Source organism: Pseudochaenichthys georgianus, chromosome 7 (genome assembly GCF_902827115.2).
Source record: "Pseudochaenichthys georgianus chromosome 7, fPseGeo1.2, whole genome shotgun sequence".
Lineage (NCBI taxonomy): Eukaryota > Metazoa > Chordata > Actinopteri > Perciformes > Channichthyidae > Pseudochaenichthys > Pseudochaenichthys georgianus.
The window spans coordinates 23,045,266-23,065,611 of record NC_047509.1 but is presented as its reverse complement, the minus strand read 5'-3'; the positions used below and the strand labels follow the sequence as shown (position 1 = coordinate 23,065,611).

The window sequence follows — 20,346 nt, the reverse complement described above, 5'->3', positions numbered from 1 at the left end:
TTCCATCGAAAACTGTAAAAGACTAAGTCAGTTTTGAAGCACTGTGAGCAATGACACCGCTTATTTGGAAGTGGAACATAAACCACAGTTGTACTACCATGAAAAGGGGAAATGCAGGGGCCAACATCAATCAATCAATCAATCAATCAATCAATCAATCAATCAATCAATCAATCAATGTTTATTTATATAGCCCAATATCACAAATGTTACATTTGTCTCAGTGGTCTTCACAGTGTGTACAGAATATCAGTATGACAATACGACACCCTCTGTCCTTAGACCCTCACATCGTACAAGGAAAAACTTCCAAAGAAAACCCAGTTTAAAGGGAAAAATGGGAGAAACCTCAGGGAGAGCAACAGAGGAGGGATCCCTCTCCCAGGACGGACAGACGTGCAATAGATGCCGTGTGTAAATTGAAAAGATAATACATTTGCAACATCAACAGCATGACATTACAACAATTGACTCTGTCAGTTGTTACACAAATACTTATTTGACTTGATATGTTTGCCTTACTGTGACTGTGGGTAAGACACATCATGGTAAATATAAACATGGGTAATACGTCAGATTGGTCTGCAGGTGTTAATCCTTCACGTCTTGTAGCACTGGTGAAAACAGGAAATGATTGTAGAGAAGAGAAACTTTTGGCTTTTACAGACTGAAAGTATCTACCTGCTTCCCACCCTTCAGTCAGTGAACTATTTTAAACTCTAAGCCCCGCCAGTAGTTGAGCCTTTTGTCATGTTTCTGAAAAAGGCTCAAATCTTCCTGCTTTTAGGAACTCTGGTACGACAACGCTGTATGGGTCACAGAGTTCAGACAGTCATGCTGGAAATTAAATGAAAACTGAGGGTGTATCTAATGTCAATAATTATGACCCAGTTTAACTGGAAAATAGCAGTTCTATTTTAACAGTAACACAGACATCACCAGAATCACTTCCTTTTTCTTTGCAAAACGTTTTTTTGTATAGGCTGACTATGTAATAGATGCGTTTACCCGGAGTGCTGTGCTGGGGGGGGGGGGGGGGGGTCGGAGTCAGGTCAATTTATATTGTACAAATATTGACGGTCTAATAAAACCAATTAGTATACTGGTAAATCAATCTATTAGCACGAGGGAAGTTCCATCATCCTGGAAGGTGGCCACGGTGACACCGATTTTTAAATCTGGGGATAAGGCAATGATGTCCAACCAATTAGCATCCTCCCCTGTGTCTCTAAGATAGCTGAGAAATGGGTGTCAAAACTAATCACCAAACATTTAGATAAAGGTTTCGCTCCACTCCACCCAATGCAGTTTGGTTTTCGTGCTCACCACTCCACTGAGACAGCTAACTGTGTTTTTGTGGAAAAGGTTAAATCTATGGGGACACTATTGGACACGAGCCCATATGTAGGTGCTGTCTTCCTTGATCTCAGGAAGGCTTTTGACACTGTTGACCACCAAGTGCTCCTTACAAAGCTGACATATTTCAATTTTTTGGCAGATTCAATACATTGGGTTGGGTCTTACTTAAAACGGAAAACAGTGTGTTTTGGTCAACGGTACCAAATCCCCCTACCTTGTCAACCCTGTTGGGGTTCCACAAAGTTCCATTCTTGGACCATTACTGTTTTCTCTGTACATTAATGACTTGCCTAATGTATGTCCTGATTTGAATGTACAAATGTATGCCGATGATACGGTCATCTTTGTATAGGGGAAAAATACTGAAATAATCACATCCTGTCTCTCAAATACATTGGACAAGGTTCAACACTGGCTGAACAACATTTGCTTACAGTTAAATGCAAAAAAAACAGTATGCATGATGTTCAGTAAACGACCAGTCAAAATCGAAGGATCCAATGTGTTTTTAAACGGAGCAGAATTAGAACTAGTCTCCCACTTCAAGTATCTTGGAGTCATACTGGACTCGAACTTGACTTTTAAGAAAGTATCCAATACCGTTAAATTCAACTTGCAACATTTTAAACAAATCAGACCTTTCTTAACTGTCAATGCTGCAAAGTCATACCTCCACTGTATGATTCTATCCCACATTGAATACTGTTTTACAAACTGGTCGTTTGCTTGTGCCACAAACCCATAGAACAGCTGTACAAGAGAGCTATCAAGGTGTTTGACAGAAAGCCAAATTCATACCACCACTATACCATCCTTGAAAAACACAATTTCTTGAGTTTTGACAATTTTAAGTCTTTTAAAAGTATGTGTTTTTTATAAATGTTTACATGACCCCCTCCCTTAGGGGAATTCATCCACAAAAAACACACTGGACGCTGCGCTAGGTCAGAAACCAGAGGAGACTGTGAAGTCCACCGCAGACGGACCACTTTTGGCAGCTCATTCTGGAATAGCCTCTCAACTGAGATACGGGATTGTCCCACTCTCAATATAGTCCATGGGCCAGACCAAATATCGGTACCACCCGAGGTGGCAAAACATTTGTGGTACCATTTTGTTCATAGGGTCCATATAAGTACATTAAGCCATGATAGACTTTCCAACTGAGTAGCTTAGCGGAGTTACTACCCCATTATTGATCAAATAACGCATTTTGTCACTTACAAAGTTTGGCGGTATGTTCTGTGTTTGTCCCTGCTATGTGGAAAATGGTAATGAAACTTGCCTGAATGAATATTATATAAGCTTTGTATGTTCTATTTGGAATATATTTTCAGATTTTTGGGGAAGAAGCTCATTTTGTTGCTTTTCAGATAATGTTATTGGAGCCGCATGTTATTGCCATTTTACATGTTATCGGACACTGCGTCTGATGTACCGGTATGTGGGACATACATTTTTAGTAAAGATGTATAGTTAAGATTAAGTTAATATTTCAGTCCCAGAGGCAGGACCCAGCGGCACGGCACCAAAGCGGCCACCCCTGCAGTGCCTCATCCATTGCACATCTCAAGATGAAGACTCAACCCTGGTATCACCAAAAGACATTGGTTCCTGGAAACCCCTGCTGAGAGCAGCAGAAATCAGACAGCATGCATCGATCTTAGACATCGCAAAGGACTTGCCAGATGATGTCATACCACCTGTCACCTACCATAGGAAGTGCAGAAGCATCTTTACTGGAGAGAGGCTCCAGGACAAGTCGCTGTACGTGACCTGTGCCGAGGCATGCTACCTGATCACCAAGGATCACTGGCATGAAATCCAAGATCTGAGATCAACCCAAGAAGAAGCTGATACGTGCATGCTACTTCTTGCCAGACATGCTTCAGGTGATGGTTATGGGTCCATAATCATCACAGCTGAAGACACTGATGTGCTGATACTGTGCCTTTGCTTCAGCAAGACGATGGCCTGCCCTCTGTATCAGAAGTGTGGTACACAGAATCGTACACGATACATAGACATTGGTAAACTAACGAGCTCCCTGGGCGAGGAAGTCTGCCAAGGTCTTGTTGGACTACATGCTCTCACTGGGTGTGACACGGTCAGTGCATTCGCTGGTCGTGGAAAGTTAAGTGCACTGAAGCATCTGAAGGAGAATGAGACCTACCAGGAGGCCTTCAAGCGTCTTGGTGAAGCATGGGATGTATCTGCTGACCTATTTGATAAGATGCAGGACTTTGTTTGCCGGTTGTATGCATCCTCATCCACCACCTCTGATGTCAATGAACTCCGCTACCAACTCTTCTGTGCACAACGGGGAGAGGTGGAATCCAGCCAACTGCCACCATGCAAGGATTGCTTGCACATGCACGTCCTCCGCGCGAACTATCAAACCGCGATTTGCCGACGCTGTCTTGTGAGTGAACCTGTTGTGCCAGACCCCAAGGGCTGTGGCTGGACTACAGTTGACGATGGCAGTCTGGAAATAGAATGGATGCAGGGATCACCGGCACCTGATGCAGTATTGCAGCTGATGTCCTGCAAGTGTGCACATATCTGCAAACTTCCAGCCTGTGTGTGCCTGCAGAACCAACTGAAGTGCACGGACATGTGCAAACTGCAGACATGCATCGACCAGAGAAGTGAAGATGAGGACGAAGTCGCAGTGGAACTGGACGAGTCTGACACTGATGATGAAGAGAACTGACAATGTTTTGTTTAGGCAATGGTCTGGACTTTATAGTCATACCTCAACTTCAGATGAATGTATAGTACCCATGAAGACAAAATATTGTCCAAGTTATTTTAGAATGACCTGTCTAACTAAACAACACCATAAGAACAATGTATTAGCCATTAAATGGTTGACTTCATGTTGGTATTTGAGATGTACATTCAAGCCACATTTTACGCCTTCGAATTTGGCGCTTCGGGTCATTGTATTCAATAGCTGATTTCTATGACTAAGCTACCACTCTGGAATGTCTATCATACCAAAATATCATCTATAGATATATGCCACTTGAAAACACTTCACTAAAATGTCCCACCTTGGGTGGAACCGATAAGTGGAAATCCAGGTATGGGCCCATGGACTAATAGCTTTAAAGGTCAACTCAAAGAATGGTTGAGAAACAAACAGACGTGCAATCACCGCTAAATGCACTTTAGTACAGGGGCATCTCCTCTTGCACTTTATGTAGCACTTTTATCTTTTCTTGCACTTTATATGTCGCTGCTGCTATATTGTACTGCCATGTGGTAAATACTTGTGTATGCTGTTCTTGCTCTTTTGCATATCATGTATTTCGTTTTTGCTATGTTTGTAAAATGTAATTTTCTTAAATGTTTTATGTGAGGGACTGCGGATGGTGTACTGTGCATTGTCCCTGCCAAATAAACAATTAAATTAAAAAAATTGAAATAGCCAAATATTACAATCCCAAATTAGAAATCCTTCATCCAAGGTTGAGTTAAAGATGTCTCCCCTTGAGAGGGACAAAGTATTTAAGAACAGTCACACAAGGAATATACCTTTTTCATTTTGGAAGTGTCACAATAAGGCTTTAATTGAACAAGAGGATGTAAAGGGGATCAAGCTAAAGTAACAGTTAATGGCCGGATGCCATTATCAAAAGTTTTAATGATTTTAGTTAATTGATAGGACGATCATATGGCTCATGTAGTCAGCTAAATATTAGTTTCCTTCAGATCTTTGTAAAAAATGTTTACCAGAAAGCTTAAATGTTTTAGTTTTCCACCCAGTTGATGTGATCAGATTGAAAATATACTATATATATATATATATATTGCCATTTTGTGTTAACCATCATGCGACAACTTGCGCAAATAGGATTGTTCAGCAAAAACGTACACTTGCATTCTTATTTCATACCCGCCGAATACAAACATTTCCCAGCGTAACATTTATACATTTGATTGTGATGTGTTTGGAAAGCTTAGAGAGGTGGACATTTGTTGGCACAAATATGTAAGAATATGTTAGTGCACCCCTGTGCTATATCTACAAAAGCCTGTTTTAGGAATACACAGTCCCTTCCTTATCAGCTGTCATACTCAGTCCATCATTGCTAAGGCAACATTTATTTGTTTGTCTCCTATCAATGTAAAGTCAATAATGCCAACTCTCAGTATAAAAGTGTCATAGTGGATTGTTCAACAAAGACACCTAAATGTTAACAAAAAAGATGCTAGTTTTTGCAGATTAAGTTGACAGATTTAATTTTCACTTATTGTATAGAAAACAGATTTATATACCTGGATAAAGAGCAGATACTTTATTTTTAAAAAGTATGGGTTAAGATGAAACACGCCAATTTTGTTCCTTACATTCACACAGAAAAACCATTTGCTCTGATGAACACAGTGGAATAACAACCATTTGATGCATGAGTAAGAGCACAGGTGTATATTTCTTCAAAACGGAAAAACTTGGTATTGACTTAATAGTAATGTGAACTCCAGAGGAAAAAAGTACTTTCATTACTTTTTAAATAAAAACGTAATTTTATATTTTACTGAAAACAATCCTCATTCAAGAAAGTTCAAACTTATTGACAACACATTTACATTTCAACATGAACATGATCTTCCAATGAATGAGCCTCCTTTGGAGAGGAGTACGTACGCCGGGTTACACATTCAATACAAATGCACTAGTCTCCATACAGCATGTGAACAGGTTAATACCTTTCAACAACAATTATTCAGTATAAAAGTTGTCTAATGATAGGTTTCTGAGTAGTTTAGAGGTCTTTCAGTAGCACGTTTAAGTTTTCTCAGAAACTTAATTTTACATTTGTTACATACATTTTTACTTTGGTTCAAGATAAATTCAGAACACTTTTAATGACCTCAAATGACCTCAAAGTGTCTAAGAAAACCACAAAACTCACAAAAAAAAGGATTCCTCTCAAATTAAGTGCATGTATTCAACAACACAATTACTTTAAGGAGGAAATAAACAAGATACAAATCTTTACATGTCCAAAATGTACAACTTTGTGTAGCTCAAGTTCAACATAAACACACACACATCTGTCATAAATACAACCATCAATCCAATTCAGAAAACAAAGTGCAAATGCATTCCAAATTATTATGTAGGTAAGTTTGGGTATATCATCGACGCAATAATAGAAATTCTGCATAAATTAGTTCACAGCTCAGGAGTAAACTCGTATGCAAACATCATGTAAATGTGATCCATTTTGTATAGATGAGATTTTAAATATAAAGACATTGCACTTGGCCAGAGGAGTTTTTCCCCTTATAAACTACCCTCTGAACTGAGAATCTTTAAAAAATTAAAATACAAAATTGTTCGGTGAAAGGTAACCATTTTAGTGAATGATCGAGACATGCATCACTTTATGTATGAGATATAAAATCAACATTATTTGTAAAAATGTTGGCTGTAAAACAAAAACATAAGGTCACCCCTCTTTTCTAGCTGAATATGCATATAAAGAAACTAACACCAGTGCTGTGAAGTAATGACATACAAAGTGAAAATGTGTTCAAATGTTCTAAATCTAAAACTGTAATTTTACACCAAACAAACGTTACATGCTGCTTAATGTTTCATATGTGGCTATTGTACTGGACCAGAAATGTAATTGAGTTGGGAGAGGTAATGCAGTCATTACAGTTCACAATAAGTAGGTAAGACATGACCCTCTGTGTTTAAGCAGCATCAACTCAACAGTACATGTTTAACTCAATGCACAGTATCAGTGCAAGAATTGAGCCTTTTAAATCAATAACACATGCACCTGCATTCATGTAAGAGGAGCATTGACAAACCAAAAAACAAGCCCAGATCAAAAATAACAAGAATTATAAACAGTCATTAGTCATAAATTAAAAAAGGCATAATATCTGATTTCGCCACAGTTTTCTCGTAACTGAATGGGAGTTACGCTGGTGACAATCTGTCAGCTGACATCTGTATTTTCCTTAAGCACCATCAGACAATAGGTAGCTGCCAGAGATCTAATGTTTTCTGGCATCACTGACCTACCTCCTGGTCCACAGACACACCAGGGCTGTCAGAAGCCAGAGGGTGACTCACGAGAGCACAGAGCCATCAGCAGCTCATCTCCAGTTGAGGTAGATGTAGACTGAGGCAAACACCAGGTTTGAGGTCAGGCTCATCATCAGGAGCCCAGGCCATATCAGACGCCTAATGAAACCTGGAGAAGTCACAGTGAAAGTTAATTTATTTCATTAGAATCATCATCATTATGATGTGTGTCTTTTGTACAAGTTTATTGTCAGCTAATACTTTTGCTTTAGTGTCAACAGTTTTCAGGCAGTGAATTATATGTGGTTAGGATCATTAAATGAGAGCAGTTTTGTTCCAATTATATAATTGGACGGTTAACTTAGAGAGAAACTGAAGTTTGGGCACCACCTGGTGGCTACAGTTGGTCATTGGCACATGTGTTTTATTGTCGTTTTCAATAATATTGTTTGGCTCTTGTATAAAATAAAAGGATCAAAATGTTGCAGAACATGAGACATGTATCAATTATTTGATTAGAAGTAAATACAATGCATTCAGGAAGTATTCAGACCCCTTAACTCATTCACATTATGCTGAAGCCTTATACTTAAATTATTGAAATAAATCTTTCCTCATCAATCTTTATTCAGCACTCCATCATGCAGCAAGAAAGGATTTATTATTAGAAAATGTATTAGAAAGAAAAAAATTAAGTACTGACATCAGTATGTTAGTGTAATTAATTTAGTCGGACATCCAGTTAGACAATAGCCATGAAACCAGAAATAAATGATGGTTTACGGCCAGCCATGTTTAAATCAGACTACTGACCTTTGGGAGGAGTGCCGTTCTCAGGTCCCTGTGTGGTCGTACCAACAATGCATGCAGAGGAATCAGAGGAACTGCCCTGCTTCTCTTCCTCTTCAATCACACTGCCGTCCCTAAACAGAGAACTCAGATCTGCAAAGCAATATATAAAACCGCAAATATATTAATACACTTTAAATATATTCACTCAGCAGACAGCACAGCATTGAGATAAATCGCTAATACAAGGAACATTTCCCTTTTAACTCAAGCTGTACTTACCATTTTGGCTTTGAAAGGGAGATACGTCAGGGGATAAACAGCCACTGTAAATGGAAGAGGCCGAATTGAAATGGAAATGTGAAGAAGACACAGAGGGGGACATGAGCGTGGCTTCTTGCTCCCCTGAGAAAAGCCGGAGTTGTCTGCCGCTGATGTTGAGGCGGGCGGGGCTGATGAGGGGGCGCCGGAGTCTGGCAGAACCTGAACTGGACGTAACTGACCCGGCGACTGAGGGAGCTGGAGAGGGGCCCGGGGAGGATGGACGGCTCCCGGATATCAGTGAGAAGTAGTCTGTGCCAAATAAAGACAGCGACAAATGTCAATGAAGTGTTCTGAAAGGGTAAGGAAATGGGTAAAATGCAGGGTTGAGGAGAAATCACAAAAGGTGGTCGAACAATTTTTTTTTCTTGTGAAGGTTGATACCCGAGTGAAATTACCTAGAAGTATCAAATGTAAGGAGCTGTTTAAATTCTCCGAAAGCTAAGGAAAGGTGCTTAACCCTTCTCTTGCGTTTCGGGTAAAAAATGACAGAATTACTTTTGTTTTAATCATAAATATTGTGTTTTTCATCCAATTGCCTCAATACCTTATGTTATCCTCCACACTAGGCCTCTGAACATATACACTTGATGATCACCACTTGCATTGAATTTTGAGTGATTTATTCAACAGTGAAACACCCTTGATGTTTTCGGTCAGAATTGACCGCCATATAAAGAATGGGTTTGAGTGTATTATGTTAATCCTGCAGATGAAGCAGAACACACGCACACATGCTACGGGAACCTCTCCCTTTCTCGCGCTGTATGTGATACAATGTATCATACCTTCTCACAGGTGCGAGCTCTGTGCCCCTCGAGAAACACAAATCTCTCACTTTCTCGTGCTAAATGCGCCTTCCTTACTGGCTCTCAAGTTATATTTGTGCCTTGCTCACATTTGACTCATTGACACAATGAGCAGGCGACCGATTAGGCTATTTTCTGTACGAAAGGCTCTGGACACGTTTTTTTGAACCAGATGAAGGATGAGGCCCCGGAGATAGAGGAGCCCGAGGTGACATTCCACAATTTTGCATTGCCAACTATGTGCGTGAACACACGTGAGCGCACGCACGTTCTGTTATGGTATATTTCTCTTTCAATAAATGTTCATTGAGGAAAACAGTATCAGTGTGTTATTTTATATTCATCACAGTGAATGCTGAACTTGCTGGGCCCACTGGTGGGTCCGGACCATGACATGAAACACTAGCTTGCTTGTATCAAATCAATACATCCCATACATCATTGGAACGGGAAGAATCTCAGCTACAACACTAACTAAAGTATATCCATCTCCAGTAAACGCAGCCTACATGGCAAGCATCTTTATAATATACGGTATGTAAAAATAAGCACTATCTTTGAACTTACTGCCAAAAATAATATGAAATTCACACCTGGTGTCATTCTGTCTGTCATTCCTTGATTCTACTTGCTTTGACGGTTCAAATGAGATGCCAACCATCAACATTGGACAAGGGGTTCCAGAGATATCACTGTGCAAATCACACCGGTCAATTTTGACCGAAAATAGCATGGGAAGGGGGGTATGAGCTAACGCAAGAGAAGGGTTAAACACTTACTTTATTATCTCCTTTAGCATAGGGTATAATAGACTTTTACTTTACTTTTCCAAAGGAAAGGAGATGATGGCATCCCAAAATAACTTTTCATGATACAACATTTGAAGATACACACCATTTGGCCATCAATAACAAAACCATTGCATGGTGTAGGTAGTCTGAATTTCATAGCACAACTAATTCCTTATGTCTCCTTCAAATCTTTGCTTGACCACATGACGACAAGAGATGTAATTATTTTGACTATTGGACTGCAGCACAGGAGGTTTAGTACCTGAGGGTGGGGAGTCTTTGTAATGTGAGGCAGGTCTGCTTCCACTGAACAGGTAACCAGAATCTGAAAATAAAAAAACATATACAATCATACTTTTCATCACAACCAGAAACCAGGGCTTTCCTTAAAGCAGAAGAAACACAATTTAAACCAAGAGAAGCTAATGTTGTATTTTTACTTAAGATAAAGCAGCAAATAGTCAAAACTGAGGCGTTGCACAACAGTTTCTTCTGCTTAATAAATAACAAATGTCAATCAATTATCCAAGGTGCTGAAGACTAGGTCATGTCGAGCATTTATTGAATTAACATTTCCGCTGTGCATTGAAAGCTTTAACTTCAGTAGGTGTAGCATCATGGTACTCTTATGAACAATGTTAAATGCACATTCTTATACAATTATATCTTAAAATGGATCTAAATTGACGGCAGATCAATTGACCAGTCTTTAATATCAGCCTAAATTAACTCATTGCATGTATATATGTATATGCTTGCAGGTTGGCCACTTAGTTATGTTTGGAAACAGTAGCATGACCCAATTTTATACCAAGCAGCAGAAACTGAAAGTAAAGCTACTGAATCGTATCAATCTAGATCTTGTCTGCATGCAAAGCAGCACATTGCAAGAAGCAGTTCAAGATCAAACATGTCTGAGCAGATATGGGGAGCGACGCAACAAGAACTTTAGGCAGAAGTGAACCGAGTACTCCTGAAGTCCCCATCATTGATTTTTTGTTTGTTTTGAGACCACAAATGAATGACGTACAAATAACCAAAATCACACAAGTCCCGACTATAGAGATTATGCTAATAATAAGAAAGATTTGACAGCATCAAGCATTTCGTTTTGAATCCGTCTTCTAAAAGTGTATGGAATAATATTAATGTTACCTGTCCTGGTGAGGGGAGGGATGGTGCCGAGGCTGAGGGCTCTGCTGAGGCGCCCCGGCAGAGAGGAGGGGGACGCCTTGCGCTCGCGAGGACTCTGTTGGCGGTTGAGGAGCTTGGAGAAGTTGGGCGGCAGGGTTGGGACGAAAGAGTCCACCAGCTCCGGAGAGAGCAAAGGAGGCTGGCTGCCGAAGGGAGGGGCTGCAGAGCTGCCTGCAAGGTATCTGCAACACAAGAGCAACGGTCTACTACCAAATTACAACAAAACTGCTTTGATGCTAAATAAAAAGCCTAGTTATACACTTGTGTATTTTTCCAAATAAGGACAATTAAAATAGTGCTTTACAGAAAATTCCCCTTTTGTGATTTCTTGTGTAAAGTAATCAGGAAATGAGATTTATCATCAATGTACCAATTCAATTCTAAGATCTGAATAACAAAACTGGTAAAGTCTGCAATCAAATCAGTGGAGAAACTGTGTACCCCACATCTGTTATCCATTCAATGCGACCACTTTATAAGCACTGAAATGCTACTGCAGCTGTCGGACCACATGCAGCAGCTGATGGCTTCTTCAAAACAACAGCTCCAGGACAAATGCTGCCCAGCAATACAGACCAACTCGCTTTCATTTCCACAACTCACAATCAGTGGCCCATACATGTTATATCTCAAAAGTCGTCCTTAACAGTAGGCATGGCGAACGTTAAGTTGATGTTTCCCTTTGACTCCAATGTTGTGTAATTAAGCTACTCTGCAAACAAATTGGAAACATATACATGTGGACAGGGAGTTTGTGTTGAAAACAAACAGAGAAGACTTATCCTTTCAGCAGATGTTTATTACGTTCCATGTACAGCGTGCATTTATAGTATACAACGTCTTCAAACTGGAGCCTTACATTAAATGACAGAAAGACGTCCACTCTTAGCATATAGGCACCAAAACATGGTACGTTTCATTGGGTGGAGCATGTATGTTGCAGGAAACTATCGTCATGGACGGACCTCCATATCTGAGGCTACTAAACATTATATAATCGCATAGTAAGCGATTCAATTGAGATATAGTTAATTAGCTTATTTAGGCTTTGGATTAAACTGGCAAATTATTGCTTTGAGTGTCAAGTTCCAAGATTTGGGTTAAATAACCTTTTATCTTTTAAGCCTTGAGTACTGAGTTAGTGTTTCTGCAACACACACACAATGCTTAAACATTTAGGTAGTATACATACTGGATATTCAGAGAAACAGTGCAGTAAAAACATGACATTCACAATAACAAAAAGTAGCTCTGAAGCTATCACTGGTAAACCATCACCACATGTTCATGGCGATGGTTTAATGCTACACTAGAGCTTGGCAGTTTAAATGTACGATTAACATAAATGTTTGATGTAACGATTCTAAAGCTAAATGCACGACATTAATGAAGGTTAACACTCTTATCAAGCAGATACAATAATTCACTAAAAACCACACACAAATAGCCAAATACTCAGACTCACTTCAAATACTATATATCATGCACATCATAGCATGACAAACATGCACAATGAAAATGTATAGCGGACACAAACTTCTAGCACAGCATGTAAAACTTTGGCATAGACAATACATCTTACCATACATAAACAAGAAAGGTTAAAACATCTTACTTTGAACACACACATACACTTGTGTCATTGCACGTCTTTCATTGGTAAAAAAAGAAAGAAAGAAGTAAAGTGTGTGTCCTACATAATTAACGAGACCTTTTTGGTTATCTTGAAGACGGAATAAAGCATGGCGTGTTGGAGTTGCTACAGATTAAATGTTATCTTTGTCAAGTTTAACATGCAGTTTGTCACATGACACAGTTTATATAGAAGGTAAAAAGGAAACCGAGTCCATACTGATAGATGGTATGATGAATTAATAGCCATCACTTTCAAAACACCATCAAGAATAGTGAGTTGTACAACTAATAGCGGAGACGATACTTTCCCCATAATCTACAAACATGATGTCTTAAAACGTGCAGCACTTTTATTCTAAAACTAAAAAATGTAAGCTTTGAAACTACTACCACCATATGGCTTGGGTTTGAGAACATAACTCCAACTAAAGGACAGCACCACATGCAATCCAAACCCTACAGATACCGTACAAAACTCACCAAACGCAATTTATAAACACTTTCAACCGCTATTAGCTTGAAAAACCTTTTCACATTACTGTCATATAAATACATTTTTCCTTCACGTAATACATTCTAAACAAGTATAATAAAAAATATATATATAAAAAGGAAAAAATTAGCAAGAGCCAACATGTTAGAGCATGCAACTAGTAGTCCATCAGTGTTTTAAATACAACATGCAAAGTTAATAAGGGAAGCGCTAAAATAAATCTAATAATATTTGTTGCTGATGGCAACGACGCATTTTCTAATTTAAACTTAAAACTATTAAAAGAGTCTACTTCTATTGTACACACATTAAATGTTTGTGCGTTCAAGCACTGTCACAAAGGCTGCCGGACATTACCATTTGGACATCACCTACAGCAAATACCAAGACAAGCACCTGCCTGATCAATGGTCACCTTGAGGCACTAGTTTTTAAGCAATAGCTTTCAGCACATAGGAGAGTAACAGGAGACTATTTTAACACAGTATATCTATTGTGGGTATAACTGGTTTAAAGTGAAAAAAACTGCGCAATTAAAGAAAAACGGATTAAGGGATATTACAGCAATGGGACGGAGCGCATCGCAACAAGACTTTCAAACTCATAGCCCCGTTCTTGGGACTGCCTTTTCCTTGCAGGAAAATGGCTAGATTTTCAAATTGCAATATGCAAATGAACCTAACGCTATCATAATGGTGAATTCCCATCGTTAATAAAAACGGTTACATTTACTAATCAAGATTTGTAAAATGTTTACCAACTGGATGAAAATGCAATGGCAGCCTGTATAGGAATAAATCCTGCTCAGCCTTAAAACTAATTGTTGTTGCAGCACTCATGTTGGAAGAGATTCCCAACAAACAACAGTTATGAATAAAAGTGGCTTCAAAGGACATACGATGAACACTTTCTGAAATGTCCAGGGCCATTCTTTGTTCAGAAATTGTAGATGACGTGGCGCAACACAGAAGGGAAGAGATTATTCAAAATAGCTATTGAACATGGCCTGCAGTGTATTGCAAACTAGTGCTTCATGCAATGAGCTGTTTAGTATTTATATATAAAGTAATGATTTACAATTCCACCGCTTCACCAGAGAGTTAATAAATCAGTGAGTACATTCAAAATGCTTTCAAACATTCCAACAGTGTAAAATACATTGCTAAGTTTAGTTGTTCAGAGCTTAACGTTAAAATGGCTAAATCGTTATGATTGGCTTAATAAAGTACAGTCACAAATGCACATATGTTATAGTTAATAAGGAATTACGAAAGTAGTTAATACACACAATTAATTTGAGAGATTTTGGTACAATTTTCCCAAAAACACTTTCTGCAAAATCAGCACGAGATGAAAACGTATAATACTCTTTCAAGTGTTTTTTTCTTCAAAACCCTTAATTCTCCATGTTGATTACATTTTTCATACAAGACTAGTCCGTTTCTCTCATTGAAACATTTTAACAATGAGAAAGTCAGCATTAGTTAAACCAGAGAGATTGAGAATTGTGAGCCGTTTATATCACACCACCTTGTTTTAGTGTAACAAATTCCTTTACAACTAAATTAATTTCAGGCTGTGCTTGAGGGTGAGGTTTTGATGCCATTGAGCAAGAATCTCTGATTCTAGTTCCCATAATGGGCCACACACACCCTATGCTTTTAGTTTGCCATTCACGTCATAACCTCACAGTCATTCGCACATTGCAATAAAAAAGTTGTTCCTTTACTGAACATTAGATAGAGATAATAGATTTTGGCTTCATCCTGGTTCTAAAAAACACCAACAATTATTGGAAAGAGGGCTCTTTACAAAAATCTATGTTTTAAACACAATGAAAAAATTACTGCTCAGATTCTGACCTTCGATATCTGGCTCTCCTTGGACCCAGTGGCTTGTGCGTTGCCACAGCAGCAGCAAAGCTGACTAGGCAACAGAGGCAGACGGTGCCGAGCTTGGCTGTTTCCATCCAGCCGGAGGCATCAGTAAGGTAGATCTCTGCCAGGTGGAGGCATAGGATGAGGAACCAGAGCACAGACGCCACAGCATCAATTCTCCTCAACCTGAAAATGCAGCAACATATATTTTTTGCCAAAAAAAATTAACATGTCTGAGATTACTTTTCTTAAAAGGAAAATAAAGAAGCGAGAACTGCTTACCTGACAGGTCCTGCTAAGAAGATAGCAGTGAGACACGTCAACAGGCCAACACAGACTATAGCCAGCTGGTTGTTCTTTCCATGCTGCCACACCAGCTTGGCCTTATCTATGGCCTCATCTGGGAGTAGCTCCAGCAGATCCTGCCACAAGGGCACGCCTCCACTGCTGTCATTGTTGGGGGCAGATTCATTGTTGGGCGCAAGCTTCGGAGGAATAGCCCCACCACTTAATATCTGTGGGTCTCCAAGTGATGTATGCTGGTATGGCAAGGCACACAAAGATGTAGCGACTAGGAAAGCACATATGAAGAAGGTAAGGGCCCGTAACAGTATGACCTTCATGGGAGAGGACACAGCATGGGAGCTCTGCGGGAGAGAGGAGATTTTTGCAGTTAGAATCATGACATTTCACAACGTATGACTATCAACAAAGACGAATGTTGACATATTTTAATAAGAGCAGGCAGCAATTCCTGGTGGAGGGTTTAGCCAATACACGTTTTCACTTTCACACAAGACTAAGGGCCTTTCTCATTTCTCTAATTCCCCTCCTCGACTCCCCTACTCCTATCCTTGTGTCTTAGTGCCGCCCATATGAGATGCGACCGGAGGAATCGAGGAGGGGAACCGAGGAGAGAGGACGGGAAGCAGCAGGCGTTTAGAGAAATCCTCTCCTCTGAGCGGTCATTTTAAAGAGACGCCCATTAACGATGACAGGAGGCACAGCCCTCTGTCTGATGGACAGATGTGTTCATGATGACTTATACAATTTACTTTTAATTAATTCACTGTGCGGTATAATGAGACAATAACAGGCTACAGATGCGGACATATATACACACACAAATATTATTTATATATATACAATTTCAGATTCAAACAAGTTTGAGAGTACTCTCATAATAACGTAACACTATCAGAGACTGGATATATCCCCAGCCGTGCGTCACGACTCTTTTAAACATCACTATTGCCGGAAATACATTCGCGGAGAATCCGCGGAGGACCCATCAGTGTATCCTCGATTATAGCTCCTCCAGAGAGCCTCCTTGATGCTCAATCCTCGAAGTGCATTTAGAGAAATTAGATGTCCTTCAACATGGCGCGCTGAAATCCATTTCTGGGTCACTACCGGAGGACCGAGGATTCGAGGAGTCGAGGAGGGGAAATTAGAGAAATAAGAAAGGCCCTAAATCTTCGGTTGATTCCAATTAAAAACACTCAATATGCCAATTGTTTTGACACAGGTGGTTCTTTATAACTGGTGTTACAGAGCTGGTTGACAACTCGCTGTGTTAGCCCAGGATTATCAGTTCAAGTTTGGGTAAATGCACATTTTTAAATTACAAACCAAGCTCATGCAATATAAACTGATCGTAAGTAGATTTATTTATTATGAGATAGTTAAGCGTACTTATTGGGGTTACAATAAGTAACAAAGTGAGATCAATTCACGTATATAGCAAACAGTTTTGCAGTTTTTGCTTACCAAGATTAAGTGAACACTTAAGAAATGTTAAGCTTAAAGAGTGTTTAATTTTTGTGGAAAATACAAAATTAAACAATGTGAGGACACATTTTCTTTATGACTATCACCTCAGTGAATATATAAAGGTCTGACCATCAGAAGTTCTAGAGAACGACAGTTAAAAAGTAATTGATTTAATAATTGGACAGAATTTATATACAGGTTGTTCATTGGTATGTAGCACTTGTGTGACCAACTGTTTTTACATATCTGGTATAATGACATTTTGTTGAAATGTACACACTGCACAGCTTAAGGTTACCCATCAAGCCTTACTTTGATCCATGTTAATGCATCGTTTGATTGCACTGACCTTTACAAAGCCCTTGTCGGTTTCTCCGCTGCGTCGAAGAGGATGGTTGAGGAGCACGGTTCGAAGGTGACGGTTTTGAAATTTGATGTAGTACTCCACTGCTGTCTGACATGGCTTGCATAACTTATACGTCTGCTCCAGGTGGTGCTTGTAGGCTTCAATTTCCTCATCGTAGTTATCCTACAAATACAAAATAATAAATGTAGTGTTTACAGATGTCAGTCGTAGTAACCATAAAGACAGTGTTACAGTGAATAGGGGAGAAAAAAGTACTTGCATCATTCCTTGCGATAAATGAGGCCAACTGTTTGATGACAAATGTCTGGTTCTTATTGCACTTCCTGCACAGGAGCATCTGACTGCTGACCGACTGCTGAGTCTTCGGTGTTGAGGGAAGGCTACCAGATATTCCATGGTTCAGATTCTCCATGAACTGAGCTGGTATGGGTTTGTTGTAATCCCCATTCTGAGAACAAGAGGGCAACACACATTTTACAGCACTGGCCAAAAAGTATCTTCTGCAATGAATTATTAATTATGTTTTTTTAAAACGTACCTCCTGAAAGCCATTGTATTGGTCGCAGTTTGGACAGTCCCAGCAGTTTCTGTTCCCAAAGGGTACCACATAGTTCTGGTTACAGAACCAGCAGTTCACATCTGCATGTGTCGGCTTCTTTCTGTAAATAAGAGGTATGGTTATTAAACGATGCACCATGACACTGTTAATAAAACCGGTTGATGTTTTTCTGATTAAGAGTTGTCCCACAGTGGCACACTACATGGTGTTTTCAGGGTGGTTCGATTATTCCCCAGTATCACTATGATATTGAAAAGGTACTCATTATCTTATAAACTGAGTAAGTGGAGTACACGTCAAAGTTCATGTTAATTTAATTGGAAGTGATTGACATGCAAACGTGTATAAAGCCATGATGTTATAAATGTGAAGTAATTGTGTCCACATTGAATCAATGTTACAAACGCATGCACAGAATACACCCAAAACTAGAAAAATGTGTGTGTCCAAAGAACATCAGTAAAAGTCACCGTGTATCCAAACGTTAGAGCGGCACATAACTGCCTGGCTTCAAGTTATCTTTAATTAGCACAATTGCTAGCAAAGTTAGTGTTCATGCTAACGAAGATAAACAGACTCCTCTTGGGATATTGGAAACCTATTTATATATGTTATTGTTTCTCGAAGGTACATTTAAAAAAACAAAACAACTATGCAACATGGTGTGCTTACGTCTTCGAACATCAGCTGGAATCAAGGTAAAAACACACAAGTTAAGAGCCTTCAAGTTACCTGGTGGCTAGTTTGTATATCAGCGCTCCAACGGCGACAGACGCCGTAGCTCCTACTCCGCTGTACATGAATTCCGGATATTCCAGCAGAAGTTGGGTAAAAGCCTCCATTTCCACTAAATATGCAGAAGTAAGTCGTTTAACAAAACACGAGAAATGTTACTTATGTGTTCGGTACCGCAAAACACGGCGCGAGAGCGCACGCGGCAAGCGATCCCCTTTTGTCAACGCCCATGTGCCGGAAACGGAATCTGCGTCACTGCCCGGACGAGTTCCAATAGTGTTATCAATTCCTTCATGTCGACTTGACAGCCACTCATTACTGAACTATTACACACGTCTTATTGGGTGTATACGATTTGGGTTGTTATAAGAGTCTGTATTTGTTAAAACCAAAACAATCACACTTTGGTTAAACTGTAAACTGTTTGGTTACAAAAACCGCGTATTTCAGTTGAGGGTGAGTATGATAGTGTTGGAATGAGTGATGGGACTGTTTCTATGTTTTTCCCTCGAAGCCTTGTACTGTGCTGTAACCTTTATGCAGTCTATGGCTGTAACCTGTTTCTACATTTTGATTTCGGTCTTTCAAATCATAATAACCTCCTTAATATGACTTACTTATTTTGTTGCATCCTTACACGTATCACGTATCATTCATTCAGGCAGTCTTCTGTAAAATGTCGAGGTAGGCGACTGGCTACTTAACTTAATAGGCTATTGCTATTTACTGCAACTTTCATGCTTTACTCCTCCACAATTCAGAATAAAATATTGAACTTCTACTCCATTGCATGTGCTGTAGAATGTTAGTAACTATTGTCGTTGCAAATATTATATTATATATTGTATTATTATATTAAATATTAGGACTATAATATTAACTATAATCTACAAATGAATGTATGTTTATAGGTTAATCTTAGATACAAGTAGTTAAGTAACTTAATTACTCAGTGATAAGTAATTGTACTTAAAGTGCTTTAGTTTAAGGTGACCTACGTAAGTTGGATGCTTACTATTTTCACTTTTATTTGTTACGATTTTTTGAATGCATGGCTTTTATAAGAGTATAGCCTATTTCAAATTGATTTGCTACTTATGATTATCACTGGTTATAGCAAGACGTTTTTAGTATACAATTAGTTTTATCATTTAAAGGTGGGGTAGGTACGTTTGAGAAACCGGCTCGAGATACACTTGTTGTTATATTCCATGGAATGCTCTTAACATCCCGATAGCAATGAATATCTTAAGTGCTTTGACAAAAAAATCCATTACAAAAAATGTCATCTGTGAAAGCCGTAGTTCTGTGCACAAATTTATCTCGTGCCCTCATTGGTCATGTGCGCGTTCGTGTGTGTTGGAGGAGGGGCTCTGTAAGGAAGTGGCACGATTTGTTCCGACTGTGTATTTTCAAATTCTAGCGCACTCGAGCTGGTTTCTCCAACATTACCTACCCCACCTTTAATCAAAGCTTATGTTGCGAGATGCATCAGTTTAAGTAATATCTGAAGCTTACACAAAAGGCCTTTCTCTAAAAACTGTTAACACCTTGAAGTTAAATGTGCATAATAATAAAAAGGATTAAGTCAG

General features: G+C 39.2%; 1 protein-coding gene across 2 annotated transcripts; it reads right to left on the bottom strand.

The window, feature by feature from the left end:
• Positions 1–5,590: 5,590 nt before the first annotated feature.
• Positions 5,591–18,973, bottom strand: tmem201 (transmembrane protein 201). 2 transcript variants are annotated; one of them, XM_034086843.1, is made up of 11 exons: positions 18,752–18,973; positions 17,999–18,119; positions 17,720–17,908; positions 17,443–17,622; positions 15,603–15,967; positions 15,306–15,506; positions 11,277–11,497; positions 10,384–10,446; positions 8,483–8,773; positions 8,225–8,353; positions 5,591–7,580 (listed from the first exon to the last, which is right to left on the bottom strand). In XM_034086843.1, the coding sequence occupies exons 1-11, from the start codon at positions 18,859–18,861 to the stop codon at positions 7,483–7,485; spliced, it is 1,968 nt and encodes a 655-aa protein (XP_033942734.1). In that variant the 5' UTR covers positions 18,862–18,973; the 3' UTR covers positions 5,591–7,482. The 2 variants fall into 2 exon arrangements, with proteins under 2 accessions (XP_033942734.1, XP_033942736.1); XM_034086845.1 differs by lacking the exons at positions 5,591–7,580; positions 8,225–8,353; positions 8,483–8,773; positions 10,384–10,446; positions 11,277–11,497 and having other exon boundaries at positions 12,094–15,506.
• Positions 18,974–20,346: the final 1,373 nt, after the last annotated feature.